Consider the following 9,791-nt stretch of genomic DNA (forward strand, 5'->3'; position numbering starts at 1 on the left):
TCTGCATCTATCAGATTCTGCCTCACAAAATTAGTGCATAATATGTTTTTTAAGTCTTTACATCTAAACTGAATTATAACTGAATTGCATCCAGTAATTGTTTGTTTTGTTTTTCTTTGGATTTACTTTATCACTTAAGTAATCATTGGTCTCACCAAGTTCAATTTTAAAATGTATGTCAGTATTTCTCATTTTTACCCAAGTACAAATATTTGTATTCTCATTAATGCATTTGAAACATTTCTGAAACTGTTTTGATTTCTGCTTATTTGTATTTTCTCCATTTTACTTGCAACATTTTTGGACATTAATTCAATTAAATCTCTTTGTTTGGTTACACTGAATATTTTGCCGATATTCTTCATGAAATGGGGTTTTAAACCAGCATTTGTTTGGTTGTAATGCAGTTTATTGAAATGTTTTCAGAAACAGTGTAAGAGCTTGTAAGATCTTCTTTTATTCTCCCTTGACCATCTTTTTAAGTGCATCAATTTAAGGGCTTTTTGCCAGAGACTAATTTTATTCTGACCATGTCAATCCTCTGACCAATGACAAATGCCATGTGTCTGCTTTTGCTATTTGTTGTGCTATTTGCTCTTTTAAGATCACAGAATCCCGGGTGCAACCAAAGTTCACATCCTGTGTCCCGTCTCAGAAAGAGGAACCAGCGTTTGCTCCCAGATTCAGTGCCTGTTCTTGTGGAGGTGTGAAGTGTTCGATGGATGATTTGCATTTCTATGAACGGTGCAACATCATTTGATGGAGCCTCCTCATGCAGGGCTGAAGGAGAACAAAGACTAAACACTGACCAACTGCTATTGCAACAAGCCTGGACGAAAAGACTGAAGATACAACTACACGCAACAGAAAGCAGGTCTTTATGGATTGTGTCACCTTTGGACTCTCTCTCTCTCTTTGTTCTGAATATCGTCACTCTCTATAGCAACGCTCTCCCACAAATATTAAGCTATTGTAACTGCGCTTATTTCCGTCGTTGGTATAAGTGTCAGTGGGTGGAATAGACAAGAAATGTGTAGTTTTCTACCATCTTGCTAATAACATTTCTTTAGTTATTCGGCATTTCTTGCAGCTTGAACCACTGCAGGAATTCCACCCTAACAGCCCTCTTGTGGAAATCAAGGACACACCACATCCACTCTTTAGGACAGGTCACAGGACCTGATTTTAATGGTTTTACAGTTTTATGCAGAATGTGGGCTATTGACTGGCAGTGCACGGGTGAGCAGAAGCTCCAGGTATCCAATATCCAACGTCGGGCCAGACGGCTGCTAATGACCCATGCCCAGTTCCAACTCTCGCCCTCACGCCTGCTCCCAAAGTACACAACCACTGTGTAGAGATACAGAATATACACACATTCAATCATTCACAATACCTTTCAAGGGTTATTAATTGACTTTTGTTTCATTTGATATCAATCATAACATAATTAATTATGACCAAAAGTACAGATTTTTTAAAGAATGTTGAAACACTGAATAATGGAACAGTTTTTCTTGCCAAAGAACACAAAGTAGTGCTAGGATGCTGAGAGAGATGGAGATAGCCAGCTTGGGATCCACAGTGAAGCCGAGCACAAGCGCTAAAGAGCCGCACAGCAGGACAGATAATAACACAACCAGCCAGGAAAACTGGAACAACGACGACACCTGCTGATCTGCAAATGTCTTCATCTCATCTGAGAAAGTCGGTTCTTTAAATGAACAGTTTAAAAATATGAGTTAATGATTTGAATCAGTCTGAAACACTGCCGTGTATTTGCAGAGAGAGAATTTATATGCAAGCAAAATAAACATGATAACTGAACTAAACCCAAATGTATGAGAATTTAATCAAACACAGAATAAACTCAAATGAATCAGAATGGAATTAAATAGAATCTTGTGAATCAGAATGTAACTGAATCAGGAAATCTGTATTGATACCCATTCCCAATGATGAGTATTAATCTAGTCCCAGACTTACGGGCTCCAAAAATATGGGTGAGGATGCTCTTCTGGTAACGGCAGTCGATTTTGTAGGGTTTCTCTCCAGCCTGGTTGGGCCTGTAGAGGAGATGGACATCTTTAGGGTTACGGAGGAGGAGCTCAGTCAGCCTGCGGCTCCGTCCACGTATGGCGAAATGAAGAGGGGTGTCCCCTTTCTGTAGCCAAAGAGAGCAGAGACTTAAAGGGTTAGTTCACCCAAAAAATAAAATTATGTCATTAATGACTCACCCACATCTCACTCCAAACCCGTAAGACCTCCGTTTCTCTTCTGAAGACATCTTAAGATATTTTAGATTTATTCCGAGAGCTTTCTGTCCCTCCATTGAAAGTCAAATGGACGGTATACTGTTCACGTCCATAAAGGTAATAAAGACATCATCAAAGTAGTCCATGTGACATCAGTGGGTTAGTTAGAATGTTTTGAAGCATCGAAAATACATTTTGGTCCAAAATTAACAAAAACTACGACTGTAACCGAAGCTCGGGTGCACCAGATAACACGTCAGCAGCGTCTTACGTCAGCTGCGTCCAATGTGGACTCGTGAACGAGGATGGAAAACAGACCGGAAGAGAATACAATGTTGAATAAAGTCGTAGTTTTTGTTAATTTTGGACCAAAATGTATTTTCGATGCTTCAAAACATTCTAACTAACCCACTTGTTAGAGTGAAAACAAATTCACACTATAAACATAGTTTATAGTGTGAATTTATAAATTCACACTATAAACAGGCTCTATACCGCCAAAATGGTAGAATTACATTGTCTATAGATAATTGCTCACTGTATTTTTGGTCATTTTTTTATACCTTCTGCTTGTCTTTACAGATAGCGGCAAGTTCCGTCACCGCCTGCGGAGAAAAATTGCTGAGAGCAAGAGACTGCTGTTGAAAGACATAGAGACAAATAACAGTCATGAGCCTGCCATGGCAATTGATCTAAATGAAGTGGAGCAGTCACTATCAGGAGACAACCCATCCCCAACATGGCCGTGGGTGGTTCATGGCAGCGGTAAGCAGAGTTTCCTGAGGCATCTGATTTATTTTGTAAAGATTCAAGTCAAAATTGTTATTTATACATTTTCTTTACTTCTGTTGTAGCACAAATCGAAGACAAGTTAAAAATGTTCAACAAAGCCATGCTGAAAATGAGACTGGAGGAGGAAAGGACAATACTTGTTCAGGAGATGGCTCAGCACTGCTCATGGTTGCAGAAGTTGCAGGCAACTCTTAAAAGAAAGACTTCAGAGGAAGGCAAGTTTCATCTTTGTAACCATACCAATCAAACAAGGAAGTAATGGTGTTAAGGACACCATACTTTAACTTTACCTAACAACAGACATATCTTACTAGAAAGCAGTTGAAAAACATTACACTGACCATCTAATTTTGATGAGTTATAACAAATATTATAAAGCAAGGTGGGTATGTGCCATCCAGAAACTTTCGCTCTGCAAGCGAACAACGTCTTGTGGTACCATCTTAAAGAGGCTCAAAATCTCTTTCTCAGACCTTTACCATGACTGCCCTGCTGGTGGAATGATCTGCCTATCTCAACCAGAGCTGCTGAGTCCGTAGCCACTATTAAGAAACATCTGAAGATGCATCTTTTTCAAAAGCACTTGATCTAGTATACTAACATTAGTACTCTTCTCTTAAAAAAATAAACCCAAAAATGTTTCTGTGCTGCGTTAGATCAAACTGAGAAAGGTCATAGCACTTGCATATTGTTGTCCTACTGTGGGTTTAACTAAAAGCGTCTGCTAAATGAATTAATGTAAATGTATGTCATGGTAATTTGGATGTTTTTCACTTTTCACTTACAGACAAGCAAAACAAGGGCCTTTCCTGTCTCTGCAGAAGACGTCTATCTGAAGTTTCGGATACGTTGAAAGAGGTGCATCTTCAATACAAGGCTGTTTTGGGTCCTCGGGGCTCTGCTATAGAGCTGGAAGAGGAAAATGAAAGTGATTTCAACAGTCCAGACACCAGTGAAAATGAAAGAGGAGGAGTGCAGGTAATGATTATGTGAAAAGTGTCTTTTTTTTTTAATACCCTTAATTTATGTAACCTGTCAAATTGAGTAAAGATAACATTAATACTACATTTGTTTTCCAGAGTTTGAATAGGGACATGTTTAATGTTTACTCTGTTTGTGTCTGTGTCTCTCAGGAAGGAGCTACCGGGCAGGTGTCTGTAATCGATTGATTGCAGCCTGGGCAGTGTGAGGGACTTTTATGGCTGCTATTCCGCTCCTGTATCACATTGTTTTCTTTTTGTTCGCCTTTTTGCCATATGACTGATTACGCCACACTTTTATTTCATACCATATCATTTATACTGATTATTGCTTATTTCTAATTTTTCATATCATATATTTACTGTAATAAATCACTATTTTTTGTATCTTAATCCATGTGTGGTCTCCCATTTAATTTAATTGCCTGGGCAAAAAGGAGCCTGGTCAGGGTTACACTGTTGTTCCACTTTTCTGGACTTGTAAGGTTTATATATGAGCTAAGTAAAATCACACCTTACTCATTCACTGACTATAGCGCTTTCTAGAAATCAAAATTTTTCCAATCTTATGCTCTGCCTCCTGACAACACACAAGCAGCCGGAGGTCCCTGAATCAAAATATGTGCCACATGCTGACATTTCATAAATTAATGGGTGTAACACTTATATACTGTACAAGGTGTTACAAGTATATCCGGTACATCAAGCTTGCCACGGCTGGTAAGGTCAGTGAAATTGGGTTTATCTCAAAACACACCTCTTTTTATCATAATAATCAATCAAAATATGGATGTTTTAATGGTTTGTGTATGATTTCAGAACTTTTGTTGACCAACATGTCAAAAATATGCTCTCTGAACGGTAGTTTGAAGATATCTTGTGCGTCAAAATTCCCACACCTAAGACAAGCATAATTAGGTTTATTTCACCAAATCACATCTCTTTATATCATAATCAATCAAAAATATGGACGTTTTAATGGTTTATGTATGATTTCAGAACTTTTGTTGACCAATTGTCAAAAAAAAAATGTACACTCACCTAAAGGATTATTAGGAACACCTGTTCAATTTCTCATTAATGCAATTATCTAATCAACCAATCACATGGCAGTTGCTTCAATGCATTTAGGGGTGTGGTCCTGGTCAAGACAATCTTCTGAACTCCAAACTGAATGTCAGAATGGGAAAGAAAGGTGATTTAAGCAATTTTGAGCGTGGCATGGGGTTGTTGGTGCCAGACGGACCGGTCTGAGTATTTCACAATCTGCTCAGTTACTGGGATTTTCACGCACAACCATTTCTAGGGTTTACAAAGAATGGTGTGAAAAGGGAAAAACATCCAGTATGCGGCAGTCCTGTGGGCGAAAATGCCTTGTTGATGCTAGAGGTCAGAGGAGAATGGGCCAACTGATTCAAGCTGATAGAAGAGCAACTTTGACTGAAATAACCACTCGTTACAACCGAGGTATGCAGCAAAGCATTTGTGAAGCAACCTTGAGGCGGATGGGCTACAACAGCAGAAGACCCCACCGGGTACCACTCATCTCCACTACAAGAAAAAGAGGCTACAATTTACATGAGCTCACCAAAATTGGACAGTTGAAGACTGGAAAAATGTTGCCTGGTCTGATGAGTCTTGATTTCTGTTGAGACATTCAGATGGTAGAGTCAGAATTTGGCGTAAACAGAATGAGAACATGGATCCATCATGCCTTGTTACCACTGTGCAGACTGGTGGTGGTGGTGTAATGGTGTGGGGGATGTTTTCTTGGCACACTTTAGGCCCCTTAGTGCCAATTGGGCATCGTTTAAATGCCACAGCCTACCTGAGCATTGTTTCTGACCATGTCCATCCCTTTATGACCACCATGTGCCCATCCTCTGATGGCTACTTCCAGCAGGATAATGCACCATGTCACAAAGCTCGAATCATTTCAGATTGGTTTCTTGAACATGACAATGAGTTCACTGTACTAAAATGGCTCCCACAGTCACCAGATCTCAACCCAATAGAGCATCTTTGGGATGTGGTGGAACGGGAGCTTCATGCCCTGGATGTGCATCCCACAAATGTTCATCAACTGCAAGATGCTATCCTATCAATATGGGCCAACATTTCTAAAGAATGCTTTCAGCACCTTGTTGAATCAATGCCACGTAGAATTAAGGCAGTTCTGAAGGTGAAAGGGGGTCAAACACAGTATTAGTATGGTGTTTCTAATAATCCTTCCTTTAGGTGAGTGTATATGCAAATACAGAGCAGCACTAGAGGCATTAAATAATAATAATACATTTAATTTGTTTGATTGGGGAGACAAAGAAAATGTGCAGTGTTGGAGGTCCTTCAGGAGCATGGTAAATACTGCCATAGAGAGTACTGTTGCAGTAGTCCAGTCTGGAGGTGATGAGGGCATGGATGAGATTGATGCATTGGAGAATTAGTTCATCAATATAGAATATGGGGCTATGTCTGCAGTATGATGCACCGAAGTAAGCAGGAGGATAGAACATGTCTTAATTCATATGAACTGACATGCACAGGCTTTTAGCATATGGGTTACAGTTTACATAGCCCCATATTGTAGATTGTGGAACCAACTTTACAGGTGATACATTTTGGCCTATTTGCCACTGAAGGACAGCTAATTCAACTACCAAAACCATATATTTTTCTAAAAGCCTATAGCTTGTGACAATGACTAACCCTAACCCTAACCAGTTCTGTCAATGGTTGGAGAATTATTTAGTGAACTGGTTTGTCCCGAAAATTACTGTCCACATGCTGTCTGAGGATCCGAGTCTGAGCCCTTGACTTGCCAAAGCAGGTTAGCTATGAAACTGGATATATTTAGCAAAACATATACATCTGAATTTATTTTGCCAAAATTGCACATATCTTTATGTTTTATGGTCGTGATTATTGTTCATGACATGCTCATGATATTGTACTGTATCTCTGCATATGATATGCCTGGTGTGTGTGTGTGGCAATAAAATTACATATGATATTTAACCAGATAGAAGGAAGCATCTGAGAAAATGTTACTGCCCCTGGACCCCAGGTTACCTCAGTAGAGCCCACCGAAGGTGTAAAAATGGCACATTTAAAAGGGCTTGAATCCTTAAAACACTGTCAGATCTTTCTGAAATGTGTTATGCTAATTACTTAAGATATGGTTTACAATTATATCGGTTATTGGTCCATCTCATGTGCAATTATGTTATATGAACCACATTATTCAATGACAAACGATTAAAAGTGTAATTATACAAAATATATCAAAAATGTGTACTTCTGACCCCTGTTGCTAGGCAACACCCTGTACAGCTTGGCTAAAGAACAATAAACAGGCTGCATGAAACTACAGAACCTTATAATATCACCCAATTACGCACTGAGTCATTGTTAGAAGGAAATAATTTTTATTGTTACTTATGCTTTGGATTATCAATACATGAACATTCAATCAGAGGAAGAGTGTCCACTCCACACACATTGGAATACTTTCTATACTTTCACACACAAAAACAATCTTTCAGAGGCATGTGAGAAATTATGTACTTTGCTCAATTGGCAAAAAATGATGATTCAACAGGACTGTGACTGAACCTCTTACCAGTTCAGAACATCACTATTAAACAGAACAACCCAGTATTTAACAATTCACTGCACTTCAACTTATTTAAGATCATATATAGATGAACGTGTGGAAAATAGATTATAATTCAGGCATGTGATCAGCTAAGAAAAAAAAGGAAACCCCCCATTTTCTCCCGCATTCAATATGACCATGCAATAACAACTACAACAACATTAATATCCTGATTAGCATGATGCTAGCATGCTTTTAACAAGATGCTAGCATGATTAGCATTTTGCTAGCATGTTTTTAGCTAGATGCTAACATGATCAACATGTTGCTAGCATGATGCTAGCTTAATTAGCATGTTGGTAGCATGATGCTAGCTTGATTAGCATGTTGCTAGCATGTTTTTACCAAGATGCTGTTGCCAGGTGGTTGCTAGGGTGTTCTGGGTGGTTGCTATGGTGTTGCTAGGTAGTTGCTAAGGTGTTCTAGGTGGTTGCTAGGCAGTTGCTAGGGTATTATTGGTGGTTGCTAGGGCGTTGCTAGGTGGTTGCTAGGGTGTTCTGGGTGGTTGCTATGGTGTTGCTAGGCAGTTGCTATGGTATTCTGAGTGGATGCTAGGGCATTGCTAGGCAGTTGCTAGGGTGTTCTGGGTGGTTGCTAGGCACTTGCTAGGTGTTCTGGGTGGTTGCTAGGCAGTTGCTAGGGTATTTTTGGTGGTTACTAGAGCGTTTCTAGATGTTGCTATGGTGTTCAGGGTGGTTGCTAAGGTATTTTTGGTAGTTGCTATGGTGTTACTAGGTGGTTGGTAGTTGTCAGATGGTTACAATGGACTTTTTATAGAGTTCTTAAAATCTTTAATAACGAGTTCCTTCAGTACGGCACTCGGCCTGCGGCATCGTGCCTATGGCCAAATAGGCACAAGCATGGAGCAATATCGCAGGACTACGAGTGTGATATTGCTTTAAAAAAGTGGAAAACAATTTTTTAAATATTATTTATTGGTTTAGGGTGGTTGCTAGGGAGCTCAGAGTGGTTGCTAGGGTGCTGTAACTGGTTGCTAGGGTGTGGCTATCAAGATTTTAGGCCATTACTTATTGGCTGCTTGATAATATAAATCATCTGAGGGAGAGAGAGAGGGAGAGACGCAGGGGTGTCAGTGCCCGGTTGCATAAAGCACCTTAAGTTTTTCCCTTAAGTATGATACTTAAGGGGCGATTTCCCCTTACCTAAGAGAATAACTTAAGGGTGTTGCATATAATCTCTTAAAAGGTTCTCTTAGGTAAGGGAAACATTTAAGTGTTTCACGACAGCGATCCTGGATTCACGTTATAAAAGTCTGTTGTTGCCATAGATGCGCAAAACACTAACACTTTCGCAATCAAATAAAGTAGGCTAGGATATCGGAATGGATAAAGAAAACAAAAAAAGAGAGCCTAATTGGACAGAGGAGGAGAAATGCATTCTTCTTGACAAATATGGTAAAAGAAAAACAATTTTTGACCGTTGCGTTTAAATGACGGGAAAGCCTCCACAACCCGGTGAACATCTCTGCTGACAGACGATTTATGCACGTGGAAAACATCTCCCGCTAATATTGCGTGTCGATCAAATCGGTATTCCTGCAACAATTTTTTATTGCTAAGATGGTCCAAAGGGTTGCTAGGCAGTTGCTAGGGTGTTCTGGGTGGTTGCTAGGCACTTGCTAGGTGTTCTGGGTGGTTGCTAGGCAGTTGCTAGGGTATTTTTGGTGGTTACTAGAGCGTTTCTAGATGTTGCTATGGTGTTCAGGGTGGTTGCTAAGGTATTTTTGGTAGTTGCTATGGTGTTACTAGGTGGTTGGTAGTTGTCAGATGGTTACAATGGACTTTTTATAGAGTTCTTAAAATCTTTAATAACGAGTTCCTTCAGTACTGCCTAAAAATTATTCTTGGCACATAATGATCTTCAGCTGGTTCCATAAATTCAGCCATTTCGTCTTATTTTTGTCCGCGTTACTCTTAAGGTTACGATTTCCAAACCTTAAGTTATACTTAGGGAAATGACCGTTAAGGGGTTTTATGCAACACTTGACGGTTTTTAAGGGATTACTTAAGTGAAAAAACTGCGTTTAAGGGAAATTCTAAGTGTTTATGACGTTTCACTTAAAGAAACCCTTAAGTAACATTTAAGGGT

The 9,791-nt window shown here is 39.5% G+C and overlaps 2 protein-coding genes across 2 annotated transcripts; one reads left to right on the top strand and one right to left on the bottom strand.

The window, feature by feature from the left end:
- Positions 1–1,066: 1,066 nt before the first annotated feature.
- LOC309482427 (uncharacterized protein) lies at positions 1,067–2,926 on the bottom strand (the record flags this gene model as incomplete). The annotated part of the gene is made up of 3 exons (XM_082147775.1): positions 1,067–1,350; positions 1,987–2,164; positions 2,819–2,926. 3 exons carry the CDS (start codon positions 2,924–2,926, stop codon positions 1,067–1,069), a joined length of 570 nt encoding a protein of 189 aa, XP_082003901.1.
- A 9-nt stretch (positions 2,927–2,935) lies between these two features.
- Positions 2,936–4,335, top strand: LOC309482658 (uncharacterized protein; the record flags this gene model as incomplete). The annotated part of the gene is made up of 4 exons (XM_082148124.1): positions 2,936–3,020; positions 3,110–3,262; positions 3,835–4,025; positions 4,181–4,335. The coding sequence occupies 4 exons, from the start codon at positions 2,936–2,938 to the stop codon at positions 4,214–4,216; spliced, it is 465 nt and encodes a 154-aa protein (XP_082004250.1). The 3' UTR covers positions 4,217–4,335.
- Positions 4,336–9,791: the final 5,456 nt, after the last annotated feature.

The sequence above is a fragment of the Leuciscus leuciscus genome, assembly GCF_965113295.1.
Source record: "Leuciscus leuciscus genome assembly, chromosome: 19".
Taxonomy (NCBI): domain Eukaryota; kingdom Metazoa; phylum Chordata; class Actinopteri; order Cypriniformes; family Leuciscidae; genus Leuciscus; species Leuciscus leuciscus.